The following is a 14,672-nucleotide window of genomic DNA, read 5'->3' as shown; positions in this document are numbered from 1 at the left end:
AAGTTAGTGACACTAGATAACAATTTCTGATAATCAATGTTGTTGTTGTATGTTTATACTATCTATAGTACTCTAATTAAGTGTGTCAGTTCTGAGGACTAGATTTTATTGCAGTAGAACTAATTCTTTTTACTGTGGAAATATACATGTTATAACAACATCTGATAATTTTATGCTTGAGCAAGAAATGAAAGCACTGACAAAAAGTTTGTTATCTGTGGTTGTTTACTATGGAAAAGTTTAAGAAATATAGAGGTAGTAAATGTAATTCTCATATTTTGATTTCATAATATAATTAGCAAAAAGTGATATCGTAACTGGATTTGTATCATCACATCCATTGCGTGATGTTTAAGAAAGAAAATTAAATTATAGTAAGATTTATTATTGTTTCTATAAAACGATCCTTTTCAATAACTTAAGAGGGAAAATAATTAAAAACGAAACGTTTAAAGGTTTAGAACGTGCTTCCAATGAAAATATACCCCACTGCTTGATTAGCTTCGTGGAGTGCATGTTGGACACTCGACATTCCAATTCATGTGTTCATTCTGCAACAAGTGGTTGACCTCAGAGAAGAAGACATTGCCATATAAGGATGGTTTGAATAATCATTGGTGCCAAAGATTAATTATTCGAACAGCATCGGCATAGTGAATAAAAAATCTCAATCAAAATAGCTGCCAACTCTTCTAGGAAATTACCAGCCATATAAAATCTCAATCAATATGAAAAGTGAATCCATGTATAATACAATTTTAATTTATTTATTAGGATAAAATATTTTAATTTATCTGAGTCATTTTTTGGGTACTTAAATTTAATTCTATCATTTTAATTCCTCAAAGCACAACAGTGTGTTTATGATAACAATGAACATTGAGTCATCTAAAACATTACGGTAAGTCTTGTTGAAATATGTGATGCTTTTACTTAAGAATGGTTTTTCGAGTTTGTAGATTTGTATGGAAGATAACAGTGTGTTTGTAGATTTGTTGAAATAATTCCTTTTGGAGCCTTTTTTTTTTTTCAAAAAACATTTTTTTTTAAATTTTAAATTATGCACTTTTTGTATTTTGGTCAATCGTTCATTGGATAAGAAAGACCTTAAGCAATAAATATGCACTTCAACCAAATATATAATTTGTGGCTTTTACTTCTTTTTTTTCTTTTAATTGTTCACGAGGCATCTTGACCCTTTGTGGCTTTTTTCTAAACCAGCAACAAAACTACAAGTATTCAAGGCTTTTTGTGACCTTGACAAAAAAAAGGCTTTTTGCGAACCCAACAATTCAAAATAATAGTAAAACAATTACAGTCTTAAAAATATATTTTTGTTGGGCACTTAGCTAATCTTGATCTTTAGTTGAGTAGTTTTTCTGGGCCTTTGGCCCTTGCTCATAAAAACATTATTTAGTCTTTATATTTTAATCTTTTAAAATTTTAATCACTTAAAATATGTTATTTTAATCTTTAATTTTTCAAAAATTTAATATTTTAATTTCCTCTCTCTTACTAATGTGATTCAATAAAAAAATTTAATAAATGATAATCTTTAGTTAATCAGATTATCATTAAAAACAAAATATTAAATTTAAATAAATTATAAAATATAGAAAACAAAAATCATAGCATTAAAATTTCATAAAAATATAAATACAAAAATTATATTTAAATTAAAATTATTTTCATTAAATGTATTAATTATACGGCATTTATTTTATATATTGAAAATATTTCTATCAACAGTTGAAAATTATTTTTTAATATAAAAATTATTAACATGAACTTTTAACTTTTATAATAAAATTTTAGAATTTTTTACAGGTAATTTATAAATTAAACGAGTATTTTATATCCTCTCATGCATTAGAATAATTATCAATATTAATTTTATATTAATAAATAATATAATTAGTAATTTATATTAATAAATTTTAAAAAATTACAACTGTCAATTTAGAGAAAAAATATATAATATCCTCTCAAATTTTCAAATATTGTAGTAAGTATTTAAAGCTTTTTGGATATATAAAATTAAATTTTATGCAACATGTTTAAAAGATCCAACTTTATTTTGTAGACATTTCTTTAGCTAAATACCATCTCGAAAATCAATATCATATATCTGTCCTTTTCTTTTCGTTAATATTAATATTCCTCCTTTGGTGCTACCAAAAGTGAGGAAAAATTCTTGTTGGCATTATTAGGTACTTTATATCACAACACCACCCAAACCAACACTTTGTGGAATTATTGAACATGATATTAAGACTTAATATAAAGTGTTTGTTTAGTGCACAAACTTGCTTTCTAGGGTTGGGGAATCATAATAGAGAAGAATGTGAATATAATGCCTAAGATGGAATAATTAATCCAAGTTCAGTGTTTGATTCTCTTCATAACGAAAGTTATTATATTCTATTTCATCGTGTGTTTTATGGTTGTCACATGAAATAAGTATAGAACAATATCACAATTATAACTTATAAAACTATATAAGGAAATATTAAAGGATTAAAATTTAGTTTGAATTAACTTTTTAATAAATATTTATGAGAAAAAAAATAAGAAAATAAAATAAATCATGATTTTACTATAAAATTAAATCAATAATTTTTTACAATTAATATATTTAAGTTAATTTCAATTTATGAGAAGAATTTTAGTTATTTTACTTTATGGTATTATTTTTACAAATATTTATGCATAAATTCATCCAAATTGAGCCTAAATTACTTCATTCTAAAAAATAATAATAATTTCACCCTATATTGGAATTATTTTTCCAATTTCTATTGAATCAGCTAGTTTTTGAATGAAAGCATCATAGCATTAGCATGGCATTTACTTTTTCATACCGAAAGTAATTTGTCGCCTGATTATATAATTTCTCTTTCTTTTAAATAAAAAGCCTATCATTGCTTAGAAAGTTAGATTAATCTTAAATTGTTTTTAATTTTCCTTGCAGAGTATCAAAAGGTGAACACATCTTGAATGTTACCCCATTATTTTCTCTTTTATAAGTAAAGTAACAATTCTTCCTTCTCAATTAAGCTGAAAAGGATAAGTCATTGGCTCAATGGTACTCCTACAAGTTATCTTTGTGATATGAAAATTCGAATGTGGAACAATCTTAATCACTAAGGTTACAACTTCAAAAGTTTTCAATAATTTTTCCATTCAAACGGGATTGATGGCCAGATGACCTCATAATAGTCCTAGTAAAACTTCTTTGTATGATTTTGAGGAATCACTTAAAATAACACTGCAAGCTTATAAACTGTAGGCAAACGTTGCAATAATTAAATTTCCACATCCACTTTTTCTTATATTATTCATATTAGGGACTCTATTTACAGGAATCCATGCTCAGTTATAAACGAGTATAAACTCTATTGGGCACTTTCCTTTCTTTTTCTTTTTCCCGTTTTCCTTCTCTAACACATGGGATTTGAAAGGGAGCTTCGGAACTGAATAACTGATTTACATTGGCATCATGGTATTCCTAACCTAAGGTTACGTACGTGGGCCATTTTATCATTACCTCTAATTCAAACACCAATTTGCTACTCAAAGCACTAGAAGATGATGTAAATTAGTTTTATTGTTTATTGCTCATGTTTGCTATTGTAATTGCAGAACCTAATGATGGTTAGGACATAATGGCCACACGAAAAAAGTTTATCAGCATAAAGTTACAAAGTTTGAAGTTAAGTGATTAAGTGTATGTGCTAATAATATTTGTTCATGGGGTGATCAAAATTGGTTATGCATGGTGTCAGGGGTCCAATGTCCATTTCAATTGATTACTCACTGCATTGGCTCTCTTTTCACCATCCTTTGAAACTCTTTCCTCGTTTTACTTTTAACCCCAAAAAACATTTTGCCATCCTTATCTCGATGGTCATTATTGATGTTGATGCTTCATTTGTTTTTGGTCTTATTTTCCCCAAGTCGAGTCATCAAATATGGAGGTTGTCGGTGGCTATCATTTGGTCTTCAAATCAATGCACAATTTGTTTTCTCCAATTTATCACATTTTATTGTTTCTCAAGTCCATGGTCCTTGGCCTTGGGGAGGAGCCTTTTTCTCTAGTAAAGGCAGATAATTAGATAAGAGACAAATATTTGACTAGTTTAAAATAAGAAAAATGCTTTTTAAAAGATAGATCAGTACATCATCAATAATTGATATTATAATTAATGTTAAAGTTTGATAAAAAAAAAAACTATTTTGTATGTTTAATTTATCTATATTTTTAATTATTAATATTTTAATCAATGTTGTAAATATATCTTATCATTTAAAGTATATTTTTTAATTTAAAATTTAACTCTTCTAAAATAAAGAAACATATAAAATGAGAAAGTAAATATTTATCTATTATTAAATTAAATTTAAATGCTTAAAGGTAGATAATTTTTTATTTTTTCTTCATACTTGATTTCATGTTCACTTTTAAAAAAATTAAATCCTTTTAATTTAGAAGAACTGAAACCAAGACATAACAAAGAGATTATGACTTGCAGACACCAAAGGAAGAAATGGGACGCCCCTTGATTTACCCTGGGTATCACAGCTTATGAATCATAAGTGCAATTAATATTGAAAAGATATGTGGTTTAAGCACTCGTTCTTGCAAATGGACAGGGCTCTTTGTGCCAATAGCCATTGCAACTCCCAACTACAAAATCGGTTACGGTGAAATATATGTTAAGGATTCTTATGCAGACATATTATTCTGTGTTACTTCTTTGAAAAAAAACTTTCTATTTTCATAAACCTACACAAACTAATCTCGCGTTGCATTAAATATGTGCTATGGATAAAGTTATGTCGTGATAGCATGTGACAAAATTTAAATACTTATGTTATTTTATAATTTTTATAAAATGTGAAATTAATTTGTTAACAGTAATTTAAATTAGCTGTGACATAATTGTAGTGAGAAAAAAGTTAAGTCACATCGATACGATTGGATATGCTCTATGAATTATCTCCATCATAATGAAAAATTTACACTTTCAGGTGATCATTGTACAAAACAATTGAATACGAATGAAATACAGATACGGTCCTCGTTTTCTTACCTCCAAAAGTTGACATGCCATTTAACCAAATAGGACCCTCAATTGAATAATTTGAGTTGAAAAAAATGACCCCTAAACTTTTCTGTCATACTTCATTGAAGATGGCCCATAAGTATCCTTTTCAAACGAAGAAACCATCATAACCTTTCGAGCCTCTATCCTCTTAAAGACAAACTTTAATTGTCCACTCACACAAGGGCCCAGCATATTAACAAGGTGTTAATCACTTTAATTACAGCATGGGTTTCACATGTTTGTTGTCAAGTTGCAACACTTCATATAGCTCATTTTGAATGCACCTACCAAGTAAAGACCCATGATTAAATATTTGTCTCTATTTCTATCAATGAAAAGAAAGAATTTTAGCATTATTATAATTGTAATGCCACGTTTAGTCAAATGAAAACAAATATAATAAAATTAACTTCTGTTCCTAATTTATAAAGTTCTACAAAAGAAATTGTCATGCACATAATTATTGTGTCTTTTCTTCAAAAGCATTACAATCATATCCCACCCTATCATAACATATTCCTCACAAAAGATGACTTTGAAAATTATTATCATACCCGTTAAACCCTTTTCTAAATGCCACTGTTAAAAATTCTTATCCCCTTGCTTTTAGATTTGTTTATGCATCTGATTTTTCCGCTCTGCTTTTGTTGATCATTGAATCTGATTCCTTTTTGCATTGTCCCAGACAAGTAGCCACAGGAACTATACAACAGTAGAGCCAGGAATTCCTCCTTGCTTTTGAGTATTTTTCTGCTACAAAATTGCTGAGAATTCAGTAAGAGATCAATTGTTTCCCCCCAAAAAAAGTTATTCGATTCCAGCAAAATATTTTGACAACATTTTCGTATAAATTTTTTCTCTTTATTTCTTCATCATAGTATTTATCTTATCTCACATTTTCCTCTTTTCCTTCTACCTCTCTTAATTATTAAAAAATAGTTGCAAAAACCTTGGATAGGAAGAGAAATTTTCAAAGAAAAATGGTTGCAAAATACGAACAAACCCACAAAGCAAAGTCCTCTCTATCCTTAAATTTTTTTGGTCCACAACACAATGCTCCGTTTAATCTTTTTAACTATTATTTGCTTGCCTCCAAACATAGTAGTAATACAATCCTGTCTCCACTCCCTACTTCCTTCTCAACAAACCCTATGCTTTTCTCTTGGTCCCCGCAAGTCAATCTGTATCCAACCCGTGAGCTTGTGGTCCCATTGCCAAGTCGAAGCCAATGTGGAGTCTTTGAAATATGAATGCCACTCCAATCCTCAATAAATCTAATGTAATAGAACCTGTTAAAATGGTTCCAATTTGGACACCCGTTTTTGTGCTCTCTTGACACACCCCATTCTATATATCTTATCTTTTTTATTCCCTTCTCTTCGATATTATCTCTTCATACACAATTTTCCATACTCACCCTTTAGTACGATTAAGACACTAAATTGTGTCCCAAGACAATTCAATATCCTTAAGTAGAAATTATATATTATTGTATTTACCTCACCCAATTCAATACCCATTAAACTTGTCCCCTGTGTATGAATTATTTAAAAGGATAAATAATTCTACCTCAGCTAGATTAATAAAATTAGAAAATTTATTAAAAATTATATAACTTCCTAAATTTACAGACAAAATCTTATTAATCTGCCTAAAATAAGATTATTTATAGTATAAAATAACTTATACACACCGATTAGGATTAGGTTGAACTAAATTGTACAGGAAGAAAGACTAAAACTTCACATTATGATGCGGCAAATATATTACAATCTGAAACATGAAGGACATGTTCCATAACTTTTTAACAACCACTATTTATCCCCCAATCCTATTTTCATTACTTCCCTTATCTAAAACAAAAGACATGATCAATTGTGACGGTGATGGACACACTCAGCAGGAGTGACAGGGAACCTAGCAGTGTCAGCGCAATAGTCATAGAAGATATGTTTGGCCTTAACCCACATAAGCTGATGGCTCTGATGCAAGCTGAGTTCAGACAAATTAGGCTCATCCCACCAATACTTCTTATCCTCACTACTACTACACCTCTTAGCATTATCCACCGCAGCCACTGACACAGGACACTCACAGGCATTGATTTCGAAGGCCTTGTAGGTGGCAATGAAGGGTGCATGGCTCCAATCCGTCTTCACACGACCACCCTGTGTGGCCCAATCGTCTGCATTCCATATAGAACTGTATACACCCATGGGTTGGTCTTTAGGAAAAGGAATTCCCTTGTGTTCCATGTTTGAGTGCACCCTTATTGGCGTTTCATCCACTAGAAACCTGATCATGATTTCAAACATCATAATTTGATCCACTAATACATAAACTTGAAAATTAAATATCCTATATAAATTTTTATTTTATGTGAATATTTGTACAATTGATTGATTTTGGTGCACTTGAGTACTACCCCTATAAGGGAAAATAGTTAAAATTAATAAATAAATAAAGTAATACAAGCACCATATAATTATTTTTTTTAAAATGATGTCAACAGGACCAAAACTATCGCCAGGAGCAGAAGACATAAATGTACCTACGTATTCTGCAAAAGACCCATTACGAGTATTGGCATGAATTGTGCAAGATTCCATCTCTTTATCTATGGGTTTATTTTTGTGTGACCCAACGGGGACACAATAGAACCAATCCAATGATAACTCAACCACTACTCGGAAAAAGCAGGCAATTTTGTGTTCCTTTACAGCTTTTCAGAAATGTGTTTTCTTTACACCCTTCTTTTCTTTTATCTATTTTCGTTACTAAATTTCATTGGTTTTAAATAAACTCTAAATTTACGTTTAGCCTTTTATTCATGCAGTATATCAATTAAGAAGGACAATGGGTGCTTACACAACTTGCCGTTGATTCCAGAATATAGAATATGTATGGAAATCCTGGGTGGGGTCGAACCAAAGGTCGAGCCTTTGCTCCCTGTTACCCACTCCATTCACGTACACATTGGTTTGAACTGAGTAAGGTTCCCCTGAAGTGTTGCCCAAAAACTCAAAATCAAACTCGTTGTGGTTTGGACCATCCGTTGACATCTACGTCACATCAATAAATCACCGTGTCAGACTCATTTAGATTCCACAATAATTGAAACAGAAAATTAAAAAGGTAAAAAGTCAAATAAACTACAGAACAATATAATCCCCCAGCACTGTATTACGTTGATCATAGTGAAAATAAAGTTCCCAATTGAATTTAATTAGGCCTTGGTCCGTGGATTGGAAAATCTGGGACAATAGAAATAAATGCAAAACTTAATTGGATGTAAAGTAATTGACGGGGTAAAAGTAGTAGGTAGCTGCCACTAATAGCCGTATTATTAGCCTTTCCACGGAAAAAAAATCGTTGCACTTGGCAAATGAAGGACGCCTTGGACATCTGAACTATATGCATTGAATAAGGTCCCAGAGGTAGAGCATCTCCACAGATGACTAATGAGTGAATGGTTAACTCCACGTTGACATGCCAGATAGCATTGATATTCAACTAATTTTGGTTATATCCCACAAAATATCACCTTCATAACTAGACATAATATTTGTTAAGAAACATTAAATTAAAATATGATTATTCAATATTTTATACTTTCTTGATTAAATATAATACACCTTAATAGATGATTTAATTTAGAATAATAATTTTCATTCGCTTACATAGAAAGCAGTGACAGTTCCAGCAGAGTCACCCTCCACCAGCTTGAGCTGGATGGTGACTTTCCCAAACATATACTTGCTTTTAGATCCAAAACCCGCACCTGAATATGTTCCAGCCAGTATCAATATCCACAACTAACATAAAACAAGCAATTTTACAGTAACAGAAACACAACATTATCATGGTGGGAGGGGGGTGTTAAATTACAAGCAAAAGAAGTTTGAACTTTGAATAAAAAAGGGTCTCTGAACATCACTGAAAAGTGTATAAAAGGCATAAATAAGGTTCAAAGTTGCCATTTTGAAGTTGGTAATCAGAAAAGGGGGGTTTTACCAGAATAATTGTCAAGTTTGAGTTTAAGAAGGTCTCCTTCATGAATGAAATGGTCCAAAGCCCAACTTGGTTGGAAGAGTTGATCAAACTTGGCAGAGGTAGCAACAGCCGCACCCACCAACAACAAAAGACCCACAAAGAAACCCAAAAACCCAGACATTATTTTAGACATTTGTGGCAGAAAAGAGAGAGGGAAGTAAGCAGTGAGAAGAGTGAAGGTTCTACACTTCTACTCTGAGCAACTGAAGTGCGGTGCTGAGTGGAGAAGTGACACAGGTTGGGGGTTTTATAGCGAAAAAAAAGAAATAATTTTGAATTGTATTTAGAATGGCTTGTGAAAGAAGGTGGTTTACACATAATGGAGGAGTGTGCCACGTCAGATGCCAGGATGGAATTCAAATACCAAGAAAAGGACGTAAAGTAGAGATGATGTGGTGCGTCTTGCGTAGAATAAGCAAATGGAGCCGGTAACAGCTGGCCAAAGCTGTTCACTATTTCCCTCTTCTCAATTGCTGATGCTCCCAAGCTACCGTGAGTGTGGTCACCCACTACAGTTTCAGTTCATTAGGATTAGCACATACTTGTCATCAAATTCTCATTAATGTTTACATCAAAATCATCCCCATCTTAACATTCAAATGGATTCAGCCCTCTTAAGTTAAGTTCATACACTCGTTTTCACTGTTGAATGGGACCGTATCAAAATCTTAATAATATTTATATATTTGAAAATATTTTGTTATGGGAAATGGGGTGACATAAAAAAGATGCATTGTTGGAAGGATAGAGAAAGTGAAGGTGGCAATAGAGTTGTGATTGGTGTACTTGTCCAAGTTGGAATGAAAAGCTCTGCCTTTGTTGGCAAGCCTTCCATCCTTTTTTCCTGCCAACAATTCATGTCATCACCGTGCGTAAGAATACTGTTCGCTCATGCGCATCTCTTGCATCTCGGTTCCATGTTTCACAATAATCTTTAAGAATTGATAAAATGTTAGAACCCTAAAATAATTTATTGTTAGATAAATTCATTTTTGTTTGTCATGATTCGTGAAATTTATTTAATAATAAAAAATATGAACAACTAGGATGTGGTTAAAATTTTGAAATGAGGAACGTTAGGGGTTCAGTTTTTCACGGCATACTTTTGTTTGTATCTCGATTTTGGTTTTGCTGACGGCGTTTCCAGCTGGACTGTACCAACGCAGTTACTCAAAGTGGCCATGCTAACTAATTTTTCACAAAAATATTATTTCATGTCATTTTTTTTTATTTCAGTATTAATTAAAATTTTATATTTTTTTAATTTAAATAAAGAGACACTTTTTAATATTTAATCTATTAAATTCAAAATAATTGAATAATATGTTTAAAATTAATTATTTTAATTTAATGATACATGTATAATGCAAAAATACTATCTAATTTCTTTAAAGTAAACGAAATTAATCTGACTTTTTAATTTTTTTATTATTTACAATACATAACTAATTATGAGAGTCCAATTCAAAATTTTATAGCACAAATAAAAAATGAATTTTTATTTTTAAAAATATATTGTTTTGATCTTTGTTTTCCGTCAATTTGGTAATATCGTAAATTTGTACGTGCTTTGATTTTTGCCGTATTGTACAATAACTGTAATCGAGAATGCACAGTCGTCATTTCAATGTTACCCAGTTGTAACTCTGCAAAATATCATACCATAGATATTTATCAACTCTGACGTATATCTATAACAAAGAAAAAAATTAAAAAATAATTTTCTTAAAAATACAAACTCATTATACATGACATAAATCTTTGTTATGGGTAAAACATTATTTTTTAAATTATAAATATATTATACAAGGAATAATTTTATTTAAGGAGTTAGCAAAATTAAGATTATAAGAATTTATTCCTTTTCTATTTTTAAGAAGTTCTTTTGTCTTTAAATTTTTTTTAGTCTTATTGGCAGTTAGATTCTTAGTAGAGTTCCGTAACTTTTATTGTTTTGATTTTTAATTCCATTTATTAAAAAAAATATTAATATCAAAATAAGTTAATTTTAATAATAATTTTTTATATATAAATTTTAAACTTAAAATCGTACTTGAAAATGTTAACATTTTAAAATATAAAAAATAAATTAACAAAATTTTATAAGACAGGAAAATATCTTTTAAAAGATAAAACTCTTGAATTTCAGAAAATTTAATGATTTGAAAAGTAATGTACATATTAGAAGATTAAATAAGTTACTAATTCAATTTATAAGGATTTTGAGTAAAAATATAAAGTTTTATAGGTTTAATTAAAAAGCAATTGAACTAAGTCTTTTTATTTCAATTTTAATTAATTAATTTGAAATTTTTTAAGATAAATTTTTTATATAAATCTAAATTAAATGAACTAAATTTTTTTTTTAGCATATTATAACTTAGCAAACAAAATATAATGTCATGAAATAATAAGTTGCATAGTACTACTTTGATTTTGTTTATAAAATAAAAATAATCAAATATTTTTTTATTTAATACGAACTGTGTCTTGAGTTTTCACCATGACAAATGACAATCTAACCTTGCATTGATGGTTTATTGTAGCATGTTGCAGTAGTTTTATGGAAGTGTGGGAATAGAGGTAAAATTATTAGGGTGATGTAATGATACGAAGGCAATAGCATATGGGGCCTTTTGATGCAACACACTGAATGCCAAAATTTGCAAAATTGTGTGACATAAGCGTCAGAAGGGAAGCTTTTACTTGTGAAAATAGGGTTCCTCTTTTTCAGCATTCACTATCTTCCCATCACGCCACCATTCCATTATTTCATTTGGTTTCTTCTGCAGAAGATTACCAGTCCTTCAATCCCATCATTTACTTCCTCCTATCTTTAGGCCTTGTATGCTCCAAATGTCTAAATTATTTATTTTACTTTCACTTATTAATGCCCATTCAATTATTGCCACTTGTTTAGAAACGTTTATGCTCCATTTGAAAGGAAATTAGAAATAATTGTTTTTAAATGTAACAAAAGATCGTTTATTTAGTATGCTGTATAAAATATATTTCTTGAATTAAACAATTTTAAAGTTAAATTTATCTATTAATTAATTAATTTGCATAAAAGAAAAACCATGTTACACTTTAATAAAGAAAACACTAAAAAAACAAACAAATTTCTGAAAACCAATCCATAAAATTAAGCAATAAAAATATGAAAACAATGTAAACAATTTTTTTTTTTATATATTCCGTATCCAACGTAACACTCTATAACTCAGTGCAAAAGAAGATATTATTTACTCTTTTTATAAAACATGAGTTTCACGTGTTATTGTGTTATTGCATTCATGTTAACTCCAACCAAAGTTGCCACATTTGCATAAAAAATAAACATAATAAAATTTTAATTGTTAAATTTAAAATTAATAGCTTAAATAAACTTTTTTGTCTTAAAAATTAGGACCTGCATGCTTAATTTCATAATTTTATTCATATTAGTCTATTTATAACTACATAGTGTAACATACATGATTAACAAGTTGTCATTTCAAAAATAATAAAACTTAGTTAAATATAAAGTATATTTCAAACCACTACCTTCACACGTATGTTAAAAGAATCAGTATACAATCTTATATTTTGTTTGTATAATATCAGAACTCAACTTATATCTATACCAAATTTACTAGAATAAAACATAAGGATAATAAAAACAGAAGTTGAATCTTATATTATATGATAGTTTATGTGACAACATTATTTTTATCATTCTTGTTACTAATATTATATGTAACTTTAAGTATTCTAAAAATTTTAATAATTTTTTTTTAAATATAATTTATAGTTAATTTATTATTTTTATTTTTTAAATGTATTAGCATCCATTTTTAATCATGTGTGTTACTAACATTATACATTACTCTAAGCATTTTAAAATTTTCAATAAACTTTTATAAAATTCAATTTATAACTAATTTTTTGTTTCTATTTTTAACATGCACCGCCATTCATCTTGATCATTTTAATAATATTTTATTAAATAAAATTTATGATCAATTTATTATTTCTATTTTTAACATCTACTAATATTAATTTTATTCACTTATATTATCAGCGTTATATATGACTATAAACATTTTAAAGTTTAATAGTAATAAATTTTATTATAAATATATAAAATAATAAGTAAACATAGTCAAATTTACATATAAATATAGATGTAGATAATAACTTATATATGAAATCTTAATATTTCTTTTATCTAATAACAACTTACATAATTAATTTTAAAATTTTCATTAAATGAGAATCTTATTACTATTTAATATTAAATAATAGTTTTCTTATTAGTTTCAATAACTATATTTAACTTTTAAAAATAAATAGATTTAAAACACATATTAAATTTCATATTAAAAATAATATTATAATTTTTTAATTTAAATAAAACTATCTCTCATAAAAATATTTAAAACTTTAAACAAAACATAAAAGTTACATCAAAGACACAATTTATACTTAATTCAATATTTTACTTGCACAAGAGGTTAAAATTTAAAAATGTTTTTGCAAGATTTTTAAGAGATAATTTTTATTTTTTATTTTTAAAATATAGTTTTAAGTTCTATATGTAAAAAATGAAAAGAAAACAGAGATAAAAACAAGTATATTGTTAATATTTAATTATTTAAATACTGAAAAACGAATAAAAATGATCAATACTAGAACAGTGAATGACATCATTGTAGGTTTGCATGACGCAGCATCTGATCCTGATCGTACAGCTACGACCCAGTACACCAACTAGAAAAAAAAAGAAAGAAAAAGAATAACATGTTTTCTACTACCCTTATTTTTAATATATTTTTTATTATTAATGAAAAATTATTTTTATATTTATATTTTTTATATTTAATATTTTTTAATAAAAATATATTAAAATAAACATGTTACTAACCTTCTTTGAAATAAAAACAAATAGAAAAAAGAAAAATGTTTGTATATGCATGAGTCTGTGCGGAATCCATGAACTGAGCAGAGAGAGAAAGAAAGAAGATGAAACATTGAAAATGAGATCGAGCGCATGCTTGTTGACGTCAACATGTCTTGTCCACCAGGGTTTCGCAGAGGTTCACGCCCTATATTTATATAACATGAAACAGAGGAATAAAGATTAAAAAAATAACATTTTAATTATTTATTACTTAAATGAATTAAAATACCAGAGGGAAAGAGATAAAAGATTATGTTTATATAAAAGAAAGAATAACATATACATCTTTAAGATATATTTAGAAGAATTTATTTATAGTTTAAAATCGTTAATTTATTTTAATAAAATTTATTAAAATAAATAATATTTTAATTATATTAATAAAGTTAGTGTTAAATTAATATATAATTATATTAATTATATAAAAATAATTAATTTTTCTCTCTTTCTAGGGAAATATTTCAAATGAATTAGACTCAACTCTGTATTTTTCAATTGGTCACAGTTTTAGTTTGAAATTATATTTAAGAAAAGTTAAATGGTCTTATCGTTTGACGTATTTAACTCTG

General features: G+C 28.2%; 1 protein-coding gene across 2 annotated transcripts; it reads right to left on the bottom strand.

Moving 5' to 3' along the window:
• Positions 1-6,935: 6,935 nt before the first annotated feature.
• Positions 6,936-9,306, bottom strand: LOC113857659 (xyloglucan endotransglucosylase/hydrolase protein 9-like). 2 transcript variants are annotated; one of them, XM_027489761.1, is made up of 4 exons: positions 9,117-9,306; positions 8,789-8,887; positions 7,977-8,170; positions 6,936-7,403 (listed from the first exon to the last, which is right to left on the bottom strand). In XM_027489761.1, exons 1-4 carry the CDS (start codon positions 9,162-9,164, stop codon positions 6,980-6,982), a joined length of 765 nt encoding a protein of 254 aa, XP_027345562.1. In that variant the 5' UTR covers positions 9,165-9,306; the 3' UTR covers positions 6,936-6,979. The 2 variants fall into 2 exon arrangements, with proteins under 2 accessions (XP_027345562.1, XP_027345561.1); XM_027489760.1 differs by having other exon boundaries at positions 8,789-8,889; positions 9,123-9,306.
• Between the last annotated feature and the right edge of the window lie 5,366 nt (positions 9,307-14,672).

This window comes from Abrus precatorius, unplaced genomic scaffold (assembly GCF_003935025.1).
Source record: "Abrus precatorius isolate BTA unplaced genomic scaffold, Abrus_2018 Scaffold2, whole genome shotgun sequence".
NCBI lineage: Eukaryota > Viridiplantae > Streptophyta > Magnoliopsida > Fabales > Fabaceae > Abrus > Abrus precatorius.
Note: the sequence above shows the minus strand (reverse complement) of the source record. Positions and strands in the feature narration are given on the sequence as shown.

Coding starts and splice junctions, on each gene's coding strand:
- LOC113857659 (XM_027489760.1), bottom strand. CDS start 9,294: ATGTCTAAAATAATGTCTGGGTTTTTGGGTTTCTTTGTGGGTCTTTTG. Junction 8,890..9,122: donor CAAACTTGACAATTATTCTG/GTAAAACCCCCC, acceptor GAACATATTCAG/GTGCGGGTTTTGGATCTAAA. Junction 8,171..8,788: donor GAACTGTCACTGCTTTCTAT/GTAAGCGAATGA, acceptor GATGTGACGTAG/ATGTCAACGGATGGTCCAAA.